General features: G+C 35.9%; 1 protein-coding gene across 1 annotated transcript; it reads left to right on the top strand.

Annotated features, from left to right (window-relative positions):
• The first annotated feature begins 20,166 nt into the window (after window positions 1–20,166).
• On the top strand, window positions 20,167–22,291 carry LOC127509593 (uncharacterized). The gene is made up of 2 exons (XM_051888460.1): window positions 20,167–20,436; window positions 21,199–22,291. Exons 1-2 carry the CDS (start codon window positions 20,167–20,169, stop codon window positions 21,952–21,954), a joined length of 1,026 nt encoding a protein of 341 aa, XP_051744420.1. The 3' UTR covers window positions 21,955–22,291.
• The last annotated feature ends 5,348 nt before the right edge of the window (window positions 22,292–27,639 follow it).

Raw genomic sequence — 27,639 nt, 5'->3', positions numbered from 1 at the left:
TAGGCCTAATAATACAGATATATATATATATATTAATTGAAGAAAGATTACTCTGTATTTGGCTCTGGGTACATTAATTTGTTTTAAATTTAATTTTGGTTTTAGTTTTTTCTTGTGCCAAGACTTGGTTAACTTACAGCTGCCGTCTGTAAGTTTTGCCTCTTTGTCGCCATCTCTGTTTGAAACCTGCAATTGCAGTTATTTGCAGAATTATCATCTTTACGTGGGTTGTGCATCGGCATGGCTCCTCAGCGCGAATGAATCTAATTTTTGCTGTCATTCACCACATCGGTGTGGATATTGTACTTCGGAATCACAGATCTTGGAAGTATGACCAAAATAAGAATTTTCACCAGAAAATGGCATCTGAACAAGCAAGTACCAATTTTGTTCCTGACCAACTGAGAAAAAAAGCATTACAATAAATCGCGCTACCAATGGTGAATAAATCTAACGATCGCATAGCTCGGATCACGTCAAACCATACAAATTATTATTACTGTTATAGTTTGTTCTCAAATTGTTAATGATGATTGTCATTTGTACCTTTCTGGATTACAATCTGCCATCACAATGATAAATTTAATTATTCCAGCTGCTGTGAGAAAAGGCTATAAATGATCTGCCACCAGGCAGCATCCTCACATGCCATGTAGCCTACTAGCTGGGACTCTATGTAAACAGACATGACGTAATGATGAAAAGACTAATGCTCGAATTTCCCACAGAAACCCACCAGTACCACTCTTATTAGAAAACATTATTACAAGCTTACTGACGTGAATCGGGCTAAGGTAAGATAGTTTTGAACACTGGCTGTTTATGTAGGCCTACTTGCTCAAAATTTGATTTTGGGTAATTTATAACAAAAAAAAAAGGTTACGGACTGCAGCTTAAGTTAACATAAGTGTTCATGCAGTCTTTTTGTTTGTTTGTTTGTTTTTGCTGCAGCACTTGAGATCCACAATTGAGGTTTTGGGAATTCACATTTAATATTTTTTTCGTCACCGATCACCTGGACAGCATTTTAATTCATCATCCACACGCACCTAAAATGAAGGCTGTTTCAAATTGTAAGCAGCAGCTTTATGCTGCTTTCTAAGGGTTGCTAAGTAGGCCTATGTTGCTAAGTTAATAATTTAAAAGTAAGAAATAAGCTAAAACAAACTTAAGAAATAAGACATGCAGTGGAATAGAAAACATGCATTTTTAACCGTTTTTTTAAAAAATGTACCACGTGACATGCTTAGACCGCGCAAAACGCAAGAGCAACGGTCAAACAAGTTCTTTTGGCGCATGTTTACATTGAATAAACAAAAAGGAATGCAAAAAAGGCCCCTAATGCTGCTCCCTACCATTTGAAACATGTTTTATGTGGTAAGCAACTTAAACAATGAAATCTGCTCCAAATGGTGAGCATTTGGCATTGTTCTGCTTTGTTTTGGCGTAATTCTTATGTATGCTAACGTTACTTGTTTTAGCTAATGCAAGACTGTATTGGAATCCGTTGGCTTGAGTTTCCTGTGCGCTTCAACTGTTGTGTGTTGAGAGACTCTTACTGCACGTTGGTTATGCAGTCAGTAGACAGCAAGGTAGCTCAGTAGGTGTCTCTGACATCACTGTCGCATTCACACCGATGCTCTCAGTCTCTGATCCTCTTCTAAGCCCTGTGACCGATCAATAAATACACACTCTGTGTCCCATCTCAGACATATAGAACATACATGTAGAGTTCAAAGACCCCGTTGATGTGCGCGATAACTTCCCGCTGCGCACATGAAAGCGGCTCGGTCGTGTTGATTTATACGCACCGGGCAAGAACATTAGTCTACGATAATGAGAAATCAGACGCGAGCCAAGTCTCTCTTCTAGACCCGCCGGTACTGATGCATTTCCATTAAGTAATGCAGCGGTAACGTAGAGAGACGGGGCCTGTGAACTCGCTGGCTTTTATTTCTGTTCATATTCCTCCTCAGCAGAATATGCGTGCTGTAAATACGCGTATTAAATTTAAATGCAGTATTTTTGGAAGCTGAACGCCGTTGATGAGGTAATGCCACTGACGAAAGCACAATCAAAACTGCAGTTAATCTTTCAAATTAAACTGAGAGGCTCATTTGAAGTGCAGAAGACTTCCACTGAAGTTACATTTTGTTTAGGACAAAAAGATGCTTTAGGACACAGATTTTATATTGTAAATTTTATTACATATTATATTACTGTTTTTTTTTTTTTTTTTTTTTTTTAGGTCAAGTCAAATCAAATTTATTTGCTTTTCGCAATAGTTTACAGAAAATCATGATGTTAATGTTTATAATATCTTTGTGCATTATAGTCATATTAAGCAGATAAGAGCTGTGCGATATATAGTTACATTAAGTATATAGTTGGCATATTGCAACAATATAATCACAGAGGGAGCCAAGATTAGTTATATGGTGGTATATCACTTTACATAAATGTACTGTAGGTATAAAGTTGGATATATTATATCAAATACTTTATATATAGAAAGACGGTGCACTTGTATTATTACGAATGAGTATTTTAAAACATAATATAATCTAATTACAAGTACACTGTAAAAATTATTTTCATGATTTGTTATCACAACACTTTCTTTTGTCAAATCAACTTAAATAATTAATGTGGTTCAGATAACATAATATTTTGAGTTTCTGTTGATTAAACCAATCGCCTTCATTGTATTTACTCAAATTTTTAATTTCAATGAACTCAAAATTTTAAGGCAACCAGGTAACTTTCTTTTTTAATTTAAACCAACACATTTTTGGAATCTGATTACGTAATCCAGATTAAATGTAATCAGTTACTACCCAGCTTTGGATATAAGCAAAGAACCAAGATTTGCAACAGAGTATCGCTTTATGCGAGTATATGTGGATAAAGTTGGGTGTGCTTATGTAACCAATTTCATATATAAAGCTGTGCGATATAGTTTACATTCATGCAGTTAAGATTTGCTATAACATATGGCTTTATGTACTGTATGTATGCGGAAAAAGTTGGACGCTTTAGAGCTGTGCGATAATATAGTTTACTATATTACATTATTTCTGTATCCTAAGAGACCTGCAACTCATTTTTTGGGGTTGTAATCCACCATTTGAGGACCACTGCTTTACATTCATGGCGTCATGCACTGCATTTACAGATGGGTTTGGAGATTTGCGCTTGAGTTTCAAGTTGATGGACTCTAAAATGATGCTGTTCTAGGAATTGAATCTATAACCTTTGTGTTTGCAGAAGCGATCTCGGTCAGAGCCATTAGCCCACTGCTTCCCCTCCAGAAGTCTCTTATCTCCATACGATTTGTTCCTTGTTTCAGATTCCCGTTTCTGCCTGAAGGCGTCACCTATAGTGAAGACCGAATGTCTGGAGCAGGCCACGGGAGACATATGATTCTCATTGTGAGGATGAAAGGCGTCTTTACGTCTGTTTTTCCCCGTCTTTTGTACGTCTGGGGAGCGGCGGATTGGGTGGGCGGAACCGCTTGTGTCGTGATCCCCTCTCATCCATGTGGTGTTGCTTTATGCTCCGTGGGTATGGGTTCATTGTAGTGAAATTGAAACTTCATGACATGTCATTGTTATAAACTTATAAATAATTTATTTCGCCCCGAAGACCGATCGCTGCTTCAGAGGTGCCCAATTGGCTGAGACAAGGTTCGTCTTTGACCCAGTTTGACCATGTTGAAACATTTTCCCTTCATATCTCTCGTGCGCTCTCGCATTTAACTCTAGCCGCTTGTCAGCACGTCGCTTCGTCTGTTTTTAACTTCTTGCTTCATGAAAAACCCATAAAACCTTCGCATTTCGCAATGGCTTTTTTTGTTTTGTTTTATGGCGGCTGCTTAGAAAAGGGTATTGTAGAAATGAACCCTGTAGTCTTTGCTATCTCTCTTGTCATCGCTGCTAGCTAGCTCACTTGCTAACATGCGTCTGTCAGTGGCCTTATATTTTCACCTTATCCTCCAAGACTACAGCTGGCCTGCTCTTAACGCTCTTTGTATATAAACCCGGCTCTTAGTCGCAGGTGCTTTTTCCACCCCGCGTAGGATAAAGAGTCTGATTCATGCTAGTTTTTTCGCTTAAATCGTACAGTTTGTGCACTTGCATTTTGCAGCCCTGAACTGTGATGTGTTTAGTAGAAGATGTGCGCTGGCCCGGTTCTTCGGGTTCTCCCACTGCTAGGTTAATTGGTGTCTTCTGAAGCGTTCATTGTTGATGCTGAGCCAGAGATGTTTTCCTGTTAAAGCTCTTTTTATAAATCACTCTTTGTTGTATTTGATGGAAAATGGGGAATCTAGGAGTGAAGATATTCCTGGTACCTGGAATGCAAGGCCAGCATCTCTTTGATGTCGGAAGGTCAAATCTCGCTCAGAAACGCAGGTACGCAGTTACTGGGCTGGTGCTACAAAGGTTTGTGGTTCAATACCAAACAGAATGAGTGTTAACTAACTAGACTCTAGGTTTAGCGAGGCACAAAATCCTTAAAATGCACTACGTTCATAAGTTTGATGTCGGTAGGATGTTTTAATGTTTTTGAAGGAAGTCTCTTCTCCTCACCAAGGCTGCATTTACTTGATCAAAAATACAGTAAAATCAGTAATATTGTAAAATATTATTACCATTTAAAATATGTGAATATTTTAAATGGTTAATATTTTAAAATATTTTAAAACATATTTCTATGTGAATATATGTTAAAATGTAATTTATTCCTGTGATCAAAGATGAATTTTCAGCATCATTTCTCCAGTCTTCAGTGTCACATGATTCTTCAGAAATCATTCTAATATGATGATTTGATGCTTAAGAAACATTTCTGATTATTATCAATGTTGAAAACAGTTGTGATGCTTCATATATTGTGTGATACATTTGGTTTTTCAGGATTCTTTTATGAATAGAAAGTTCAAAAGAACAACATTTATTTGAAATAGAAATCAACTATTATAGTTGAACTATTATAGAAACTGTTATAAATGTCTTTACCATAATTTTTGATTAATTTAATGCCTTCTTGATGAATTAAAGGGATAGTTCACCCAAAAATTAAAATTGCCCTATGATTTACTCACCCTCAAGCCATCCTAGGTGTATATGACTATCTTCTTTCAGATGAACACAATCGGAGATATATTTAAAAATAACCTGACTCTTCAAAGCTTTATAATGGTAGTGAAGGGGGTCAGGATATTGAAGCCCAAAAAAAAAAAATGCATCCATCCATCATAAAAATAATCCATATGGCTCCAGGGGGTTAATAAAGGCCTTCTGAAGCGAAGCGATTGGTTTTTGTAAGAAAAATATTCATATTTAAAACTTTATTAAGTATAATAACTAGCTTCCGGCAGACGACTGTACGTGTCGATTTGCGGTAAAACAAAACACCGGTCACAAATTAGAAGTCTAAAATGATAATTTTCAAGAGAAATGTCGGAGGATTTTGATATAAGACAAGAGGAGCTTGAGTTTGTTGCTCAGCCCTATTTGTTTGAATCGCGAGAGGCGTCTAAGCTTACGATACTCCTACATCCAGCGTCATACATCGCGTCACGGGTTACTCTTGTGGCGTAAGTCGACTTGTGCAGTATGTGTACAGTCGTCTGCCGGAAGCTAGTTATTTTAGTTTATAAAGTTTTAAATATGGATATTTTTCTTACAAAAACCCATCGCTTTGCTTCAGAAGGCCTTTATTAATCCCCTGGAGCCATGTGGATTATATTTATGATGGGTGGATGAATTTTTGGGGGGGGCTTCAAAATCTGGCCCCCTTCACTTCCATTATAAAGCTTGGAAGAGTCAGGATATTTTTAAATATATCTCCGATTGTGTTCGTCTGAAAGAAGATAGTCATATACACCTAGGATGGCTTGAGGGTGAGTAAATCATGGGATAATTTTCATTTTTAGGTGAACTATCCCTTTAACTCATTTCGAAAAAAGAGAAATCTTGACCCCCAAACCTTTGAATGGTAGTGTAGGCAGAAAAGAGTCACTAGTCATCATCCCGTAAGAGTCTGGAGTTGTGAAATGAAGGTGGAGATCAGCTCGGATCATTTGATGAGAAATGTTTGAGTTGATATTCAGATCTCTGACTTCTTGGCACATCTTGGCAAATTTGAGCACCGTTGTTGAGATCTCTTCAGAAACTGGGTTCTTTTTAGCAGGAGAAACATCTGAGAAGCAGCTCAAGTGGATTGAGATATTAAATGTATATGAAATCATGTAAATAGATGCGTTCATACTCTGAACATCTGTAACTCTGGAAGTGTTTGCGATGTAAAATCAAAGACGACACACTCATGCAGAGTTCACACGCAGCCCAGGAATTCACAGCAATTAACCCTTCAGCGTCACATGTAAATATGAGCGCTGGAGGCCGTTAGTCTTTCACACACACACTGGGATCCTGCTCCTTTGTTCTGTCGGGCCCCTGGCCTGTTGCCATGGCGACGGTGCTGGCAGCACCTCACTATAATGGCTGGCGTGTGAGCTGTCCATCACTCCATCCCCCCGTAACACACACACAACTGATCCACTTTCACCTGCACCATCTTTCATTTAGCTGCTTCTTTTCTTTTCTTTTCTTTTCTTTTCTTTTCTTTTCACATTCTTTTCGCATTCTCTGCATTTAAGCCATCTTTTACTTTTGTCTTTCTTTTCTGCCTGGGTAAGTGAACATTATAGAATAGAATAGAATAGAATAGAATAGAATAGAATAGAATAGAATTCTAATTCACTAAAAATTCTAATTGTACATAAAAACGATTATTTGATTACATCTTACAAGAAAATACTATTTCAGTTTTTCTACTTCATAATTTTGTTTAATTAATTGTGTTACTATTTCTTTGTAGTGTAGAATAGAATTGAATAGAATATAATACGGATAAATAGCAGCCAGCCTGGTGTAGAACCACACACACACACACACACACACACACACACACTATATTGAGTACATCTGGAATTCTGTGCCATCTAGTGGCTCTTATCAAATTGTAGCTGTGTGTGTGTGTGTGTGTGTGTGTGAGCAACCCTCTAAATGTGTAACAGTCCCTCTGATCTGATTAGATTTGTGTTCTTCGGGGCCCCTTACAAAAGCGTTACCATGGTAACCATACTTTCAATGCAGTTGTTAATATTAGAATAATGTGTCATCTGTCATCAACAAAGAAATGAAACAAAATAACATTAGGTGTGTCCCAATTCACATATGTATGCACTATTCTGTGTCGTTTTGTAGAATGAATAGTGTGAGTGTTGTGTTCACACTGAAAGTTCCAAAAGAAACTGGGTTTACAGTAGTAACTATAGTAACTGGAATTTTGGTGAAAGCTGTGGTTACAGTAGTAACTGCGCTCACATGCATTATTAATAATCCAACCGATATCTCAATCTGAATGAAAAATCTTAATGTATCTAAATCTTAATGGAGAAAAGTGAATTTAATTTCAATCCAGTTAAACGAAGTGGCGCAATATGTACTTCTGCATCAGATCTAATGTCTGAGGAGTGACTCCCAGCAGTGTGTCTCTGACCCCCCGACTGTGTTAGTCTCACCGTTCTGCTGTGTTTAAACAGGCCACACTGTGACAGGGGGACAGAAGGGTCTTCACAGGGACTCCGGGGGGCCATTTTCTCATTTTCACCCCGATAAACGGGATATGCCCTCATTAGAGACAGCAGCTGATGGAGGAAAAACCTGTTAGTCTGACCTCACGTCCCACCAGCTTGTTGGCTTATCTTCAGGTTTTGAGTTCTCGATGGTTCATTATAGGTTCTTCAGATCAGTGTTTCGGTTTCTGGGTTCTTTAAATCACTAGATCACATGGTTTTCTAGAGAATAAAAAGGTTCTCCAGTGACATATACCAAAACTATGGAAGCTTTTTGCCGCCATGGAATAAAAAAATAACAAAGGTAATTGTAACTTTTTATCTCACAATTCTGACTTTTTTATCAGAATTGCGTGATAAAAAACTCACAATTGCAAGTTATAAAGTCCGAATTGTGTGTTATAAAATCAGAATTGTGAGAAAAAGGCCAGAATTGCGAGAAAAAGTCATAATTGCAAGAAAAAGTCTTAATGGCGAGAAAAGTTCATAACTGCAAAAAAAAAAGTCATAATGGCGAAAAAAGTCATAATGTTGAGAAAAGGTCATAATTGTGAGAAAAGTTCATAATTGTGAGAAAAAAGTCATAACTGCAAGAAAAGTCATAATGGTGAAAAAAGTCATAATTGTGAGGAAAAAGTCATAATTGTGAGGAAAAGTCATAATGGCGAGAAAAAGTCATAATTGTGAGAAAAAGTCATAATGGCGAGAAAAATTCATTATTGCAAGAAAAAGTAAATTGTGAGAAAAGGTCATAATTGCGAGAAAAAATCATAATTGACTTTTGGAGAAAAAAAAAGTAGAATTGTGAGATAAAAAGTCGCAATTATCATTTTAATTTTTTTATCCCATGGCGGTAACAAGCTTCCATACAAAACCCCTTTTGGTCACATTTGACCTCAAATTCAAAAGAAAGACATAAGAAATTGTATTTTGCATGACAACAAAGTAAAGGTATGTATTAGAGTAATGAGAATCAACATCAGAATAATAAAAACTGCAAACAAACATATTTGTTGATGAATTATGAATTTGCCACTGAAGTTGCTTTATTGAACAAAATGTCATCAATCAATCATTAAAGGGCCTAAAATAGGCTTCATTTTCTTTATGCAAAAATATCATTTCTAATTTTTTCTTAAATTTTGGGGTATTCATTGAGTTTTGCTGTCTAGTTAGGCATCTCGCTAGAGATAATATTTCCTAGTTCATGCCTGACATTTGACCCTTTTCTTATAGATGACAAAATAGTTGTTGCCCCCAGTGTGGGCCAGTTTGTTGTTTATTTCTAGCGATAGATAAAATGAAGCTTTCGCGTGTCTGTTATATCAGCAGGAAAAGCTACTGAACAACGCGGGAGATGGAAGTCAAAGCACGCGGGGAAGAAGACGCGGCCCGTCCAATTATCGGAGAGGTGTGAGGCGGCGCAGGGGTCGTTCTCGGACCTTGACAGGGTGCAGAACCAGCCTTAAAAACAGATGCAGGAGTGAGATGGTAAATGTTGGTTTTCACACACACACACGGGGCAGGGTTTTTACACCCCTGTAGGGGGTAATAAAGCGAGTTAAAGCATCACACTTCTGTAAACTTAATCTACACGGCTTTAATTACTATTTGGCGCCTCTCTTCTCTCTCTCGTTTTCTCTGCATCTCTCCGTCCGCAGCCGCTTCTCTGCTTGAGTTCTTGCTGACAGTCATGAAAACGAGATTTGCTCGGTTGGGGTTCCTGTTTGACTGATCGGCATGGAGCAAATTAACAACAAGCAACACACACACACACACACACTTCCCCCATCTCTGTTTGTATTACCTTTTCTTCTTTCTTCTGAAGTACTGGAGCCAAAAGACCTTCCTGATAATCAACAGTCTCCTCACACACACACACTTCTATATGGTCTCTTAAAGGGATAGTCACACAAAAACAACTCATTATCATGTCATTTCAAACCCGAATGACATTCTTTCTTAAATGAAGCGCAAAAGAACATTATAAGTTGCTATTTTGCATGCATTGAAAGCATGGATGGAGACTACAGCTGTCAAACACTGTCCGTAACAGTACTGCACTATATTCCACATCTTTTAAAGCCATACAATAGTGTTATAAAAAAGAATATATTGAAATTTAAACCATTATTCAGTGAAAATCTTGTTTAAATGTGGTGTGTTAATAATGCACAGCCTGAAGTGCAACACTTTTCTCCACGCATGTTGTCTTTTTTATTGACGTCAAACCATATTTTGTTTGCCATATTTGAATCGAATGAGATTTGAGATCTATTGATTAATTAAATTTTTGTCTTTTCCTAAAATCGTATGGCTTGTAAAGAGTCCACAAGTGAAGTGGGCTATTCTTATGAAGCTTTAATCAGTTTTATTTGAGTATTATTTATGTTTTACTGTAGTTTTTATTAATATTTTTTAAATTAGCTTTTATTTTTTATACATTCAGTTTAAATTTTAGTCATTTTGTTCTGTGCTTTTGTCATTTTGATTAGGTTTTTAATATTACTATTTAGATAAATTTATTTATGTTTTTTTAAATTTGGTTTCACAATAACATATCAGTGCTTCAAATTTGAATAATTTCAGTTAGTTGCCAAAGCAACATTTCTAATTTTCATTTAAGTTTAAATCGTTCAAGTTTAAGTTTTTGGTAACAGTTCTTCATCTAATATTTTATTTTATTTCAGCTTTATTTTATTTAACAGTAATGTTTTAATAGTTTAATGTTAGTAGAAACAAGCGTTTTTAATATTACTATTTAGATATATTTATTTGTTTTTTCAAATTTAGTTTTACAAGTTAAGTTTTTTAAGTTTAAATGGTTCAAGTTTTAAGTTTTTGGTAACAGTTCTTCATTTAATATTTTAGTTTATTTCAGCTTTATTTCTATTAACAATAATGTTTTTAATAGTTTAATGTTAGTTAACAATAATAACCCTTGAATAAAAGATAAATGATAAATGATTTTAACCCTTTAACTATCTGCCTTTGACATAATTTTCCGGCTTTCCGTGTTTTCACTGTTATACGGTAGGGGGCGCTATTATGCATCTTCTGAAAGAGTACAGTATCTCCAGATCAAAACACAGGTGAAGAAGAAGCACAAGCAAGCGATAAAAGCATTGCTTATGCACATTGCAATCTTTGAAGAAAAAGAAAAAAAAACATGATTTCCTCAGCTTTTTCTTTAAAATGTTGCTTTTTTATGAAACTTACCCACATTCAAGTGTTGATAAAAAAGGATTGCATGAAGCTAGAATAAAACTTATGTTTGTTTGTTTAAAATCAGAGGCTCTGGTTTTTCTTTTGATGTATTGCATGTTCAGATGTTCATACAACAAAATATTCTGGGGGTCAGGAAATTTTTGTTAAAATGATCAAAAATGCTGGCGGAGAAAGAGTTACCCTGATTTTAACCCTTTTTGGTGTTTTTTTTTCTTATTTTTGGAGCTCGACAGCCCCTGTACTCATTTATTTCGTGGAAAAAAGCTTGGGCATTCCATTAAACATCTCTTTTTGTGTTTTACAGGAACTCAAACAGGTTTGGGACGACATGAGGGTGAGTAAACAATGTCAGGCTTTTGATTTTTGAGTGGACTGTCCCTTTAAGACGGTCAGCAGACGCTGTCATTTCGCTCTCTTTCTCTTCGGGGCTCGTTAGTTCCTCAGAATGAATGTAAACATCTTTTCAGAGCGGAGATGCACTGCTATTGTGCTGCACGTAATCCTGCAGATATGACACATACAGGCAGACAGCAGGGCAGACAGACAGGCCACAAAAGCCTGCAGAGAGACACTGAGGTCTACCTGCTGCTGCTCGGGAGGGGAGACAGAGAGAGAGACAGAACTGGAGCCAGTGTAATGAGCTGTGAAATTCAGCTGTACAGACACTATAGCAGCACTGCACTTAATGGCACCACATCTACACTGCCAAAACACAGGCATTATACTCAAGAACACTGCTAAATAAGGGTCAATAATAATAGTACAATAGTTTGCTTTTCCATTCAGTTAAATTCATTGCGCTTAATTGGCATGACGAAAACTGTACATTTGTATCGCCAAAGCACTTTTAGTGCAGTTTTGTACAATAATTACTTATAATACAATACTTACAAGGAAAGAGACAATAGTGAACAAGCAATATTAACATAGACAAAATATACAAAATAAAATAAAAATTACATTAATTTAATTAAAAATTGATTGTACTGTCAATTTTACAATTGCACTGTAAAACGTTTTCATGATTTGTTATCATAACAGTTTTTCTTTTGTCAAATTAAGTTAGATAATTAATGTGGTTCAGATAACATAATATTTTGAGTTTCTGTTGATTAAACCAATCGCCTTCATTGTAGTAACTTAAATTTTTAATTTCAGTGAAGGCAACCAACTTACTTTTTTAAGTTAAACCAGCAAAAGTAGAATAAGGAAATTGAAATAAAAAATAATAGTAGTGCAAATGTTGTAGATTTATTAATAAATAAAATACAAATAAAATGATGCATAATCAAATAAAAAATAAAATGACAAAAAAATAAATAAATAAATTGAAAGCACATATTTACATTAACAATTAAGCTAAAGGAATTGTGTAAATCATGTAAAATTAAATAAAAATTAAATAAAATTGAAATTACTTTGACATGAGATTTATAGTAAAACTTTAATATAAAAATAAGAATATAAAAATAGGAAAAATAAAGTAGAATAATAACAGCAGTAAGAAAATGAATAAATAAGCAACATTAACAAATCAAATAAAAAATAAAACGAAAAAAGAAACAATCAACAATTAAATATGTTTTCAAATATAATAATCTAGTTGCATTATTGAAAAAGGTTAAAAACATACAATAACAGCAATTATGAATGTTTAACGCCTTTTACTCTCTCTCTCTCTCTCTCTACTGCTATGTTCACATTGATGATTATTAATGATGTCACTTCCTGTTCTATATCAGCCAATCACGTTCAAGGTACAGGTATGGTGTACAGTTGTATGTGTTTTCTTCCTTCAACATGCGTCTGGGATTTTTTCACCTGTTTTCTGGTCCGGCAGATGAAAATGTTGTGTCTGATCAGTTGTGTCTGACTCTCCTTAACAACACACGTGATTTGAGGATTCACTGAAACACTGCTGGATGTTTTAACACACACACACACACACACACACACACACACAGAGCGTCACAGGAATTAACGCGTGACTCCAGTCTGCTCTCGCAATGACATCATCATCCAGCGCATCGAATCGATGTGTTTTCTCCTGGCTGCTTCAGGTGTCAGTGTGTGTGTGTGTGTGTTTAGTGGTGTGAAAAGTGAGAGTGTGTGTGTCAGACATGTCGACTCCGCTGCTGTGATGGATGGTCTGTGTTGTAAGACAGATGACAGTGTGTGTCTGCGGCTGCTGTGTGTGTGTGTGTGTGTGTGTGTGTGTGTGTTAACTCTGTAACACAGGCCAAACTAACGTTTGTTTACACTGCCACACTGAAGGAGTGATTTAAAAACAGCTAGTGTGTGTGTGTCAAGGTATGCACAGATCAGATTTCTAAACAAGCCTTTGAAATGTAGAAGATCGTTAAAGCCGTAGAGGAGTCCTAAATACAAGCAGTCCTGCAAAACACACACACACACACACATACACACATACATGTTGTGTGTTCATGTTTTATGGGGACTTTCTATAGAGATAATGATTTTTATATGGTACAAACTGTATATTCTTTCCTCTAACCCTAAACTTACCCATTACAGAAACCTTTCTGCATTTTTACATTTGAAAATTATTTATAAGCTGTTTTTCTCATGGTGACCAAAAAAAAATGCCCCCACAAGGACAAGGATTTCAAATATTGCCATCATTGTGGGCACATTTTTCTCCATAATGTAGGGCTTACCTGAACCACACACACACACACACACACACACACACACACACACTAAGGGTTGCAGACTAGTTGACTTTAAAGGATTATTTCACTTCAGAATTAAAATTTCCTGATAATTTACTCACCCCCATGTCATCAAAGATGTTCATGTCTTTCTTTCTTCATTCGAAAAGAAATGAAGGTTTTTGAGGAAAACATTCCAGGATTTTTCTCCATATAGTGGACTTCACTGGGGTTCAACGGGTTGAAGGTCCAAATGTCAGTTTCAGTGCAGCTTTAAAGAGCTCTACACGATCCCAGGTGAACTCAAGGGTCTTATCTAGCGAATCGATCGGTCATTTTCTAAAAAAAATAAAAAATTATATACTTTTTAAGCACAAATGATCATATCGCACTGCTCTTCGATGCGCCACGCATTACGTAATCGCGTTGGAAAGGTCACACGAGACGTAGCCGGAAGTACCGATCCAGTGTCTACAAAGTGAACGTGCAAAGTCAAACGCCCTTTACAAAAAAAGTTAAAACAACAATGTCGGACGATTTTGAAGTTGGAGGAGAAAATGTGATTACATCATCGTGGTCGTATCGCAGAGCAGTGCAAGACGAGCATTTGTGGTTAAAAAGTGTATAATTTTTTTATTTTTTTTTTAGAAAATGACTGATCGTTTCACTAGACTCTTATTCCTCGTCTGGGATTGTGTAGAGTTGTTTGAAGCTGCACTGAAACTGACATTTGGACCTTCAACCCGTTGAACCCCAGTGAAGTCCACTATATGGAGAAAAATCCTGGAATGTTTTTCTCAAAAACCTTCATTTCTTTTCGACTGAAGAAAGAAAGACATAAACATCTTGGATGACATGAGGGTGAGTAAATTATCATTAAATTTTAATTCTGAAGTGAACTAATCCTCTAATGATCTGCCATGACGCTTTAAGCTTGATGTCGACTAGTCGCTGGTCAATGACTTCATCATCGACTAGTCAACTTCGTCTTGACATTCATCACATAAATGTTAACTTTTAAAAATCTGAAGTCAGACAACGCCTATCACACACACACACACACTGCCATTTTAGTAGCTCAACAAATCAACACACCCACAGATCGTTCCAAACCCTAGTGAGCCGCCTACACAGGGAGCATCCTGACCGTCAAACAGTGTCATTTTCATTAACTACAACTAAAACTATTTTAAATTTGTTTTCATTATCATTACTCCAGTCTTCAGTGTCACATGATCCTTCAGAAATCATTCTAATATGATGATTTGATAATCAAGAAACATTTCTTATTATTATCAGAGTTGAAAACAGTTGTGCTGCCTTATATTTTAGTAGAAACCATTTTTCAGGATTCTATGATGAATAGAAAGTTCAAAAGTACAGCAATTTATTTTAAATAGAAATCTTTTGTAACATTATAAATGTCTTTAATGTCACTTTTGTTCAATTAAATGTGTCCTTGCTGGATAAAAGTATTACTGTATTCATACTGACTCTACGTACTGTGCAGTATACAGTGAGCAGTACTCTAGTATACTATTCTGAGCACAGCCAATGACAGACAGAAAGAGTCTGGGACGGTCCATGCAGGAGACAGTGACACTGAGCGAAAGATAAAGTGAGTGTGTGTGTGTTTATGCATACCAGGCCCGTGTGAGCGTTGGCGTGTCTCTGCTCTGTTTACACCAGTGTATTCTGGGTGAATTCCGGCTCCATTGCTATAAATTTCCCAGTGTAGTTCTGGGTGTTTCTGCACACGCCGCAACTGTGAGCACAACCTCCATGTGACGCTGTGAGAATATATGGCAGCGGACACAGATACTTTGAGTTCTACCTCCTGAAGGATCAACTTTGTCTCAGATGTTTCTCCAAAGCAGAAATGTTTGAGATCTCTGACTTTTGATTGCAAATCTGAGCAGTTTGAGTCTGAAATATGAGATAAGTGTCTCTTTAGTTGAAAAAAACATCAGGATAACTCTCCATCTGAACTCATTGCTCTGTAAGAGAAAGATCCATTTGTGATATTTAGTAGCAGACGTGATTGGGAGCGAGTGGACGTCAGGGAGTCTCTCTGGCGTCTGTGGGTCAGAGATGTCAGATGTAGGTTAAGAGGGGCAGCACGGGTTAACAGATCCACAGAGAGTTCATGACGACAGACGCACACATTCCTCACACTGCAGACCGTCTGCTCACTGTTGAGTGTACACTAGATTACATCAGCACAGAGATTATCCTCACACGCTCATGACAGTTCAGCATGCTTTCAGAGCAACAGCGCCATCTACTGACTGATGCCCAGAACAGGACTCTACTTCATTTAAAAGACTGGTTTTGCTTGCTAAATCAAGTATTGATCATACTTTGAACAAACCCCTTGAATTAATGTAGTCCACTGGTTCTTGATCACAAGGAGGCTTCAGCGAACCTCAAAGATGATTAAGACAAAGCTTTAAACTACTGAAAATCAAGATATATTTTATAATGAAGATACATTTATTTCTAGGTATGCCAAGATCTGATATATTTTATCGGGGAGACATTTTAAAAAACCTTTTTAAAAATCCTTATCCTAAGTCCAGTAAATCAACTGGAAGAGACAGGTAAATTCATTGACTAAAATGATTGTGATTCCTGAAGATCTTTCAGCTCTTAAAACTTCTGGAATACCGAAATGTAATTATTTTAATTTGAATTAATATTAATTTAGTTTAGTCACTCCTAGTTTCCGTAAACTATTCTGTATAGTATTATAGGTTTTGTTAATATTTTGAATTACATTTTAGTTTTATTTTTTGTTCTATTTTAATTAAAGTTTTAGTAATAGCATTTTTTTGTGCATTTTTATTGTTTTTTAAAATTGTCAGTATAGTTTTATTTATTAGTTTTAGTTATTAAAGGGAGGAATGAGGAATATTGCTTTGGCAACTAGCTGAAAAAAAAAAATAGGTTTAAGGGTTTTTATGTTTTAGTTTATTTTAGTCAACATTTATTTTGTTTCAAGAAATTCACTTTTTTATCAGGTTTAGTTTTAATTTTAGTTAACAGTAATAACCCTACATCTGACACACACACACACACACACACACACACACACACTGTATAGGAGTGAAAAGAAAGCAGTTACAACTGCCTCTGTGTTCATGAGGAGATAAAGACACTGTCTGAAGAGAGACTGATTACAAATCATCAAGGCCAACAATAAAATGCTGTTGACTCAGTTAGGAGAGATCATTTTGATCTGAACGTTTCAGGGTGTGTTTGTGTTCATGAGGCCTGAAATTATTCTAAGGGATGATTTTTGAACACAGAACATAAACTAATATCAAATAATACCATTGTACTTTTACATTTTCTGGGCATGTGCCTGGCTAAAACCATTGTATTTTTTTATAATTAAATTGTTCAAGTTGACGTTTCTCATCTAATATTTATATTTTATTTCAGCTTTATTTAAATTAACACAAATGATTTTAATAGTTCCAGTTTTAGTTAAAAATAACCATGTAAATACCATGGTACTCAAAAATGCATGTACCATGGTATTTAAATGGTGCTTCAACAATGCATTTTCAATAAAACATAAACATCTAAACCTCTGTAATTCTCAGTAAGAAATTCTGTAGATGACAGAAATAGTCAGTAAAAGCCTAACTTCATTCTGTTCATCATAAAAAGCGATCGAGTCTCTTCAGAAAATCTGGCCTAAACAGCTCAATTCATATAGTTTTACATCAAAGTGTTTGTTGCGAAGGCAGTCAATGGAGAGGCAGAAATCTCTCAGATTTCATCAAAAAGATCTCAATTTGTGTTCTGAAGATGAATTAAATTCTTACGGGTTTGGAACGACATGAGTGTGAGTAATTAATGACAGAAATTTCATTTTTGGGTGAACTAACCCTTTACTTTTTTATGCTCTTGTAATGTTACAAATTAAAAGACTTTTGAGGTTTTTTTAAAATGAATGATTCAGGAATGTCGCACAAAAAAACTAAAAACATGTCACACTAATATTAAATGTTTCACTGCACATCTACGTGTGCAGATGTATGCATGCTGGCTAATAATTGCCCTCTTTACTGTAAACCATGCTCATATTGAAAAAGTTAAATCCAGTAAATACAACCCAACATTGACATCTGTTAAACTCTAAACTATGTAAACATTCAATAATGTCAACATTTTCAACCTTTAGTGATCAAATGTTACATAACCTTTTCATTCAAACCTTTAATTATTATAAATGATTATAAAAATGTCCAAAGTCTCTTTAATTTTGAGCACATAATGAATTATTAGTATTTCATTATGCAACAAAGCACATATAGATCAAGATCAAACGTTTGGACAATCAGCTTTCTTCAGTGAATCATACAATGAATCTTTAAAAGAGCAGAGTCCAGTGATCACCAGGTGGAGACTCATCACAGGTGCTTTTCATCACGAACAATCACAAACTAAATCATCAAATCACAATTAAATGAATCCAAACAAACAAGTCAACACTAAAAACAATCATGCTTTGTTCTTGGAACCGTTCGGCCCCGTGTTGTAAAAGCGGCTGTTGTTTATAGTTCATATAAATGCTGTGTCTTCAGTACTCAACTTGTACAATTGAGTTACCAATACTCTAAATAATATCTAATTACCTCTACTACACTGTAAAAAATGGTTTAACTTAAAGGATTAGTTCACATTCAAATGAAAATTACCCTAAGCTTTACTCACCCTCAAGTCATCCTAGGTGTATATGACTTTCTTCTTTCTGATGAACACAATCTGAATATATTAATAAATATCCTGACGCATCTGAGCTTTATAATGGCAGTGAACGATACCAACGAGTATGAAGCTAAAGAAAGTGCCTCCATCCACATCCATCCATCATAAACGTGAACTCCACACGACTCCGGGGGGTTAATAAAGTCCTTCTGAAGCGATGCATTTGTGTAAAAAAAAAAAAAAAAATGAAGTAAAATATCTAGCTTCCGCCAGACCGCCTTCCGTATTCAACGTATGAAGAAAGTGTAAAACTCTCGCAGTTCACAAAGCTTACGTAGCGTCCTACGCCTTTCCTATTCAACTTACAGAAAAAGTGTAACTGACGCGACACCAGTTTACACTTTCTTCATACGTTGAATATGGAAGGTGGTCTGGCAGAAGCTAGATATTTTACTTCATAACTTGTTAAAGGGTTGGTTCACCCAAAAATGAAAATTCTGTCATTTATTACTCACCCTCATGTCGTTCCACACCCATAAAACCTTCATTCATCTTCGGAACACAAATTAAGATATTTTTGATAAAATCCGATGGCTCAGTGAGGCCTGCATCACCAGCAATAACACTCCCTTTTTCAATGCCCAGAAAGCTAAAAACATATTTAAAACAGTTCATGTGACTACAGTGGTTCAACCTTAATATTAAGAATACTTTTTATGCGCCAATAAAACAAATAAAAAAGACTTTATTCAACAATATCTAGTGATGGGCGATTTCAAAACACTGCTTCATGAAGCTTCGAAGCTTTACAAATCTTTTGTTTTGAATCAGTGGTTCGGAGCGTGTATGAAACTGCCAAAGTCATGTGAACTATTGAAGTTTCAAAACACTTATGACATAACGAAGCCTCGTTTACTGAAATCATGGGACTTTGGCGCTCTAATCTATTAGACTGCTTCAGTGTATTTTAGCTGTGTTTTTGAAAAGTGACGGACATACTCGATAATGTCAGATTGCACATTGTTAAAACAATTATCGTATTTGATATATATTGTAGTGATGGGAGAAACGAAGCTATTCAAAGCTTCGAATCAATTGAACCAATTGCTTTGCAAAATGCTTCACTGTTTCGAAGTGTTCGAAACATCACACGCTGGTGACCCCTGTTGGTCAGAACAGTGTAAATGCAACAAAAACTCAGGTCAAACATGCATAAAAACAGCTTTTACAAACCCATTGCAAATGTTTTATTGAAAATATAATCTATCAGATGCAATTAACTCATCATCTAATACCATTAAATATTAAGTGTTTGTATAATATGTATTCTTTTATCCATTTTCAGGGTCATGGGTCAGAGTCTATTAACTGCTATTATTGCTTTTAATTATACAAATACCTCATTAAAACATTTACAAATGTATAAAACTCATCAGAGATCATGTAATAGAGACTTGGACACTTAATAACTCAGGTAATAGACATAGACACTTTCAATAAAGCACTGCTGTGGGGCGATCTCAGTTAATCCGCATGATTCATAAATGTTTCCGCATGATTTGCAAATGTTTCAAAGCTTCATGAAGCAGTGTTTCGAAAGCGCCCATCACTAATATATTGCACACCCCTAGTTTAAAGAACTTAACATTTGCATTAATTAAATATTTTACAGAGAGAGTGATTAGTCAGGAGAAGTATTACCATAGGTTATTACAATCAAAGGTCAATGCTTAAACTCATTTCTGCCTATATTTGTGTATGTTCCTAACAAATATTTAGTAATTGCGGTAAATGAAAACAGCGATATTGACACACCTTATCTAATGTACATGACCTGTAAAATAACACAATCTGCATGGTTATTTATTGACCAGAGGGTCTTTATATTGGTGCTTTGCCTGGATGTTTCACACAGCTGATGAGTTTGCAGCTAAAATGATGGCACCAGTCATACTCTTTTGCTTCTTTTTGGCATTCTGTCCCCTCTCTGTTGGGACGCCCCTCACTTGTCCTCCTCCGTTTCTGAATGAGAGCGCACAGCAGGGATCAGGGAGACTTTGTGCGACGCTGCAACTGCAGACCAAGTTGCCCTGTCCCAGTGTTAACCTGTCAGTGAGAGAAAATGAGAAGCTGAATCCTGAAAAATGGCATCTGGAGAGTCTGTCGCTGAAGGTGAGGTTTCAAGATGCATATTTACTGAATATTATTATTTTTTTATAGAAAATATTGTTACAACCCTTCCTGCCTGCATGGTCATACTATTTTAAATCTAATTTAGGATTGTAAACTTTCAGAAAATTTACAAAAAATCCTTTAGAGTTTCGTTTTTCGCCCCTTTCCAACCCTAATGAAATTAAATTAAAAAAACTTGCTGATTCAGATGATACCAGTTCTGTCACTGAACATGCATACAATTGATCGCATTTCAAATTTTAATCCAGAAGTGATTTTTTTTTCTTATTGGCCTACAACAGTTACACTCACCCCCCTAAACCTCACTCCCATCCGGGTCACGGCACCAATGTAACCCCTCCTGTTCGAGCCGCCCGCTTTAAGTGGGACTCAAACCCGGGTTTGTCGGCATGGGAGTCGGGCGCTCTTACAAGAAGGCTAAAGACTGCTGTCTCTAGAGCACCTCTTGAGTTCAGGGGAGTGAGGTTTATGCACAGCTCTTACTAGCCTACGTCTGTTACATATGCATATGTATATTATGACCACTGACAATATTGTAAGATACTCATATAATATCTAATTAAATGAGATCTAATCAAGTAAACCACTGCTTGGACAAATGCATTGGATGAAAGTCTAGGAAATCATGGAAATGATAAAATCATGAATATTTTTTTTAAAATTTTTTCTGCATTTAATTTATCTTTGGTTGTTTTGCTGGAAATTTGAAGTACTTTTAATCTCAAATCTTTTTCTTTTTAGGTGGAAAAAATCTGCAGTTTTATGGTGTTTGAACTAGACAAAGAAAGAGAGCATTTTCCCGAAGGATTCTATTCAAACATTACTATAAACTCCATCGATACACAATCAGAATTTTTGTGTGTTTGCAAAAAATTGCACATCAGAAACAGACGTACTCCAACATTTAATGACTTTGCAAGCAAGCATTTAGTGGACAATCCTGCAAATCCATCTAATAACAACTATTGGCAGAAAGCGTGGGATTCTGCATCGAAATATAGAGCGGAAGTAAAGAATAGCAATATACCACGGAAACAATCCTTCATGGATAGAAAATATTTTAATACAAAGTTCACACGCGATTTTAAGATTAAAGCCTCTAATGACAGAATCTTATACAGAAGCGCGAGTAGAATGCCTATTTTTGATGTCACTAACAAAAATGGTAGACTAATCACAGTGAGAAGATTTGACTATATTGTGGTTGATCTTGACAACAATGATCAGCCAATTCATTTTGAACCTGTTCCAGAAGAGTCTGCCAAGCCCATGGAAAGAATGAAACCTGGACAAACTGTTTCAATAGATAGAAGAAGTGGTGCATCTGGTGCATCCAGAGGATTCGGAAGAGTAGTGCAGACAGTGGAAGAAGCTGTAGAACCCGTGGCTGAAGGAGAAAGTATAGCCATGTCTGTCATCGGAGCAACATCTACAGCGACTTCAGCAGCTACAGTCTTCGCATCAATTATGCATGTTTTGACTTTTTTTTTAATATAAGCCAAAAATTAAATCATGTTTTGAGGGTAATACTTTAATGTCTACTGTATGAACCTCAATATATCACTTATGCTAGTAATTATCAGATTTAATTGACAGTAATGAACAATTTAGTCAACCTTATGAAAAGTATTTCTTTACAGTGCTAGTACTGTGTTAAAAACTGTTACACCCTCAGTAAAATCCAATACACCCAAAGGATGTTTTTCTGCTGCATTTTTATTGTTCCTATCAAACTCTTAACCATATCATACAATCATTAAGTTGGCTTGAGAAAACCTACTTAAAGGGTTAGTTCACCCAAAAATGAAAATAATGTCATTTATTACTCACCCTCATGGCGTTCCACACCCGTAAGACCTTTGTTCATCTTTGTAACACAAATTAAGATATTTTTGTTGATGGCTCAGTGAGGCCTGCCTAGCCAGCAATGATATTTCCTCTCTCAAGATCCATTAATGTACTAAAAACACAAATCAGTTCATGTGAGTACAGTGGTTCAATATTAATATTATAAAGCGACAAGAATAAAAACAAAATAATGACTTATATAGTGATGGCCGATTTCAAAACACTGCTTCATGAAGCTTTGGAGCGTTATGAATCTGTTGTGTCGAATCAGCGGTTCGGAGTCACATGATTTCAGCAGTTTGGCGGTTTGACACGCGATCCGAATCATGATTCAACACAAAAGATATACAGATATACAAATATACAGAGCTACCGCAAAAACGGAAGTTCAAAGACAACATTCTAAAGATGGCGGCGTGCTTGTTTCTCTGGTAAATAAGGTCTATAACGTGAAATATCTGATATTCCGATTGTCAAATATGTGCAAGTGGATGTGTTTTGTTGTTTAAACACCTTTATAACGATCGCGTTAGTTGAGCTATACTCGCGATGGGCGCCGCCATGTTTGTGCCGCACAGAGAATCGGATATGTTGGATTTACAACACGTGAATACATCCACTTCTCCCGAAATATATGAAAGTAAGTGAGTCGGTGAACTGGGGAAGAATAGAGTAAGCTTTAAAGTTATTTTCACAATGTGTATCTGATATGAAACATGTCGTCTAATTATAATAGAAAGGAATGTTATTGCCACTTCTATAGACATCATTGTGTATTATACAAACTCTAAATATATTGTTTTGTTAGTACTTGTGTATTTAAATGTCTGAAACCTAAAATAAACATTATGTGGTTGAACACACTGTATATTTGTGATATGAAAAGCGCTGAGCATGTGCAGCTGTGGTTTAGCGCCAGCCAAAGCGCGCACGCACATTTGAATTTGGCAGTTGATCACATGATGCGCTACACTCCTGGGACCAGCCAAGACTGATCACACCGGTGTGATCGTACGCGTCAAAGGGTTAATATTGAACCACTGTACTCACATGAAATGATTTAAATATGTTTTTAGTACATTAATGGATCTTGAGAGAGGAAATGTCATTGCTGGCTATGCAGGCCTCACTGAGCCATCGGATTTCAACAAAAATATCTTAATTTGTGTTCTGAAGATGAACGAAGGTCTTACGGGTGTGGAACGGCATGAGGGTGAGTAATAAATGACATTATTTTCATTTTTTGGGTGAACTAACCCTTTAAGCTTATTATTCTTATACTAAAATTTCTAAATGCTACTCCTAAACTTTTCTTCGTGTGCTGTATCTTTTCAGACTAATCAGACTTACGGTTTTCCTAAAAAAGCTGATCAAAACTCTGAAAATTCCCATAGACTAGCTTTTAAAATTACTAAACTAAAGAAAACTTTAAAACTTCAAGCTTTTAAATCTACTTCAAACTTTCTGGCTAGGCTTTTTCAAGCCAGCTTTAAGTTTGTCTACAAACCTTTTTATCTGATTACAATCTTTTTCTGGAGACAATAAAAGTGAAATCATATCATAATAAAATTGCATCACAGAAGCAAACATGTTATAATAAATTACATTTGCCCAATAAATAAATGAATGCACCTGACGGCTATAATTGTGATATGACATTTTCAGACCACTTCAGTGTCTTCCCAAGATTTTATGTATTGGAACAGATTCCACACTGAGCAGAAGATGGCAGTGAGAACATGTTGAAAGGCATGTTCTTGAATAAATAATGAATTATGAATACAGAGAGCAATATGAACTAATGAAATGTGGGCGGCAAATATGGATATAGTAGAACATTTTCATAGGCCCTACCCTCAGATTGTTCAAAAAAACTTGATAAATCTTTCACTCATCGGGCTACATTCTCACAGCAGCAGAATGTGGCTGTCAGTCCTCTGTTTGAGTGCTAAATACTGTTGCGTTCACACACGGTATGGTTATTAGCCAGTAAACGAAAACAATGATATGTTAAAACAGACCATGGCTGTTTTAACCAAACATTTCTGTCTTTTACTGAATTTTAAAGTGCCACATTATGATTTTTCAAACATTACCTTTCATGTGTATATAATGTCGCTCTTTGTGAATGCAAAAGGTCTGCAAAGTTTAAAAATAGCTTATGATAACAAGCAGAATCACTGAAGGACAGAGCAACAAGAACAGAAACTACAGCTTCCAGCCACAGCCTTATGAAATCAGTTTTAGATAAAAGAATATAATAAATGTCATGACAATGGTGACATGCTTCATGCCACAATGCATTCTGGGAGCCATGAATGAGTTTTGTATGATTCACCCAGAATGCATTGCGGCATGAAGCATGTCACCGTTGTTGAGATTCATAGGCTGATTCTTGATGTATGTGTGTGTCTAAAACTTGCAAGAGCTTTAAAAAGTGTTTTGTTTACAATATGTTTTTAAACAGGAGCTCAAAACTTTTTTTGTACACATTTTTTTTTTTTAATCATTAAGTTTATCTTATTAAAACACTACTGGATCTCATGCTGTAGAGGCATAGGGTTTCTATAACCAACCATTTTCATGAGTTCAGCAAATAAGGCCACTATATGAGGATTGCAATTGTATCATCAACAAGAAGCCAACATCATCTGATCATGTGTCCTCTTGCTGTTCTCATCCTAACACAGTTACATCAGCTAGAGAAAAACGAATGTTCAAAAGTCAAGGATCAAGAGCCTAACTATAACAAACACTGATCGCCATAATGGTGACGCCAAATGAAAAATTTTCAATAAAACATCAACATCTAAACCTCTGTTAATTCTCAATAAGAGGTTCTGTAGACGTATAACAGAAATAAAGTCAATCTGGGGTGCGTTTCCCGAACAACGATGTAACTCGCTGCTGAACTACCATAGTACGATGCATTGTTGAACAAATCAACTAGCTAGTCACGACTGTTTCCCGAAACCGTATTGTCACAAACCTGTCGTTCACCCACGTTGGTGAATGATGTCATGCAGGTGGTGGAGTAATAACTTCCTTAAATGAATCAGTTTGAGATTGAATTAATGCTAGATTTTTTTTCTATAAATTACGGACATGGCATCAGAGGACTAATTCTCATTTTTCTCAGTTATTCTGCTTTATTTCCAGATTCAATGACAGACTCATTCTTACGTACGAGAGCACGTACGCACATGCACACTCTTCAAAAATGGTGGTCTTGACAAACTAAAATGTGTAAATGACATTTGTATATATTCAAAATCAAATATATACATTGTTCTTAATGTCAGCTTGCTTATTTTGCTCAAGATAATGATTTATTAAATCCACGTCATAAAAACAAGAAACTATGCTTCTGACCACAGCTGTCGTTCCAACCACACAAGTTTGCGATGCAGTTTGTGAATGTTCATTTGAACGATGGTTTCAGGAAACACCAAATCGTTGAACTATGTTAGTTACGATGAAACTTGTGATGTTGGCTGGGAAACGCACCCCAGGTTAGTAATAAGTCAAGCTGGTAATGTTGTTTGTGGAGTTGTTTAATTTAGGAACATCATACTAACCTTTAAATGGTGTTAATGGCTATTAATATTAAGGGGAAAAAATGCATTTTTATGTTCTTGGAATGTTACAAATAAACATTCCTATAATGTTGAGTTGTTGTTAAAAATTTAGTTAAAAGATCATTTCAGGAACTTCATACTGACCTTAAAAAATGCTTCACTAACTTTAAATGTTCCTCGTCTACGTGTGCAGATGCATGTATGTTGGCTAATAATTGCCCTCTTTACTGTAAACCATGCTCAAATTGAAAGTGAAATCCAGTAAATACAACCCAACATTGACACTGACCATGTAAACACTCAATAAAGTAAATGTTTTCAACCTTTAGAAATCAAATGTTACAGAGCCTAACCTTTCACTTCAAACCTTAAAATTCATTCCAGGAAATGGATGCAGTTAAATTCAGTTAAATTTCAGATGTACACAAAGTATCTGAACAGTATTTGCAGGTTAAATAAATACAAATACATGCATGGTCCATTGTTAAGGCAGTCAGTTTCTACATATTTGTCTAGTAATATATATTATTGGTTTAAAGGGTTAGTTCACCCAAAAATGAAATTTCTGTCATTAATTACTCACCCTCATGCCGTTCCACACCCGTAAGACCTTCGTTAATCTTCGAGAACACAAATTAAGATATTTTTGTTGAAATCCGATGGCTCAGTGAGGCCTGCATAGCCAGCAATGACATTTCCTCTCTCAAGATCCATAAAGGCACTAAAAACATATTTAAATCAGTTCTTGTGAGTACAGTGGTTCAGTATTAATATTATAAAGCGACGAGAATACTTTTGGTGCGCCAAAAAAACAAAATAACGACTTATTTAGTGACGGCCGATTTCAAAACACTGCTTCAGGAAGCTTCAGAGCGTTAAGAATCAGCGTATTGAATCATGATTCGGATCACGTGTCAAACGCCAAACTGCTGAAATCACGTGACTTTGGCGCTGATTCGACACGCTGATTCATAATACTCCGAAGCTTCCTGAAGCAGTGTTTTGAAATCGGCCATCACTATATAAGTCATTATTTTGTTTTTTTGGCGCACTAAAAATATTCTCGTCGCTTTATAATATTAATATTGAACCACTGTACTCACATGAACTGATTTAAATATGTTTTTAGTACCTTTATGGATCTTGAGAGAGGAAATGTCATTGCTCCTTATGCAGGCCTCACGGAGCCATCAGATTTCAACAAAAAATATCTCAATTTGCGTTCCAAAGATGAACGAAGGTCTTACGGGTTTGGAACGGCATGAGGGTGAGTAATTAATGACAGAATTTTCATTTTTGCGTGAACTAACACTTTAAGTTAAAAAAAGTAACCTGGTTGCCTTTAATTTTTTTGAGTTATTTGAGATTATACAAAAAAGAGAGATTGGTTTAATAAACAGAAACTCAAAATATTGTTACAGCATCATCTAAGTTGATTTGACGAAAGAAAAAAGTTGCGATGAATCAGGAAAATAATTTTTACAGTGTTTGTGGTAGTAAGTTTAATCAACTCAAAAAATAGCTAATTTTCTTGCTGAATTTAAGGCAATCAGTTTCCTAAAGTAACAATCAATGATCAAGTTTTGCCTGTATTTGTGCATGTTCCTAACAGATCAGTTACAGTAGTAATTATTGTATAATGACTTTGAAAACAGCGATATTGACACACCTTATCTGGTGCCCATGACCTGTAAAATAACACAATCTGCATAGCTATTTATTGACCAGATGGTCTTTATATTGGTGCTTTGCCTGG

The sequence above is a fragment of the Ctenopharyngodon idella genome, chromosome 3 (assembly GCF_019924925.1).
Source record: "Ctenopharyngodon idella isolate HZGC_01 chromosome 3, HZGC01, whole genome shotgun sequence".
In the NCBI taxonomy this organism is placed as follows: Eukaryota; Metazoa; Chordata; class Actinopteri; order Cypriniformes; family Xenocyprididae; genus Ctenopharyngodon; species Ctenopharyngodon idella.
This window is presented reverse-complemented; position numbering and strand designations above follow the sequence as displayed.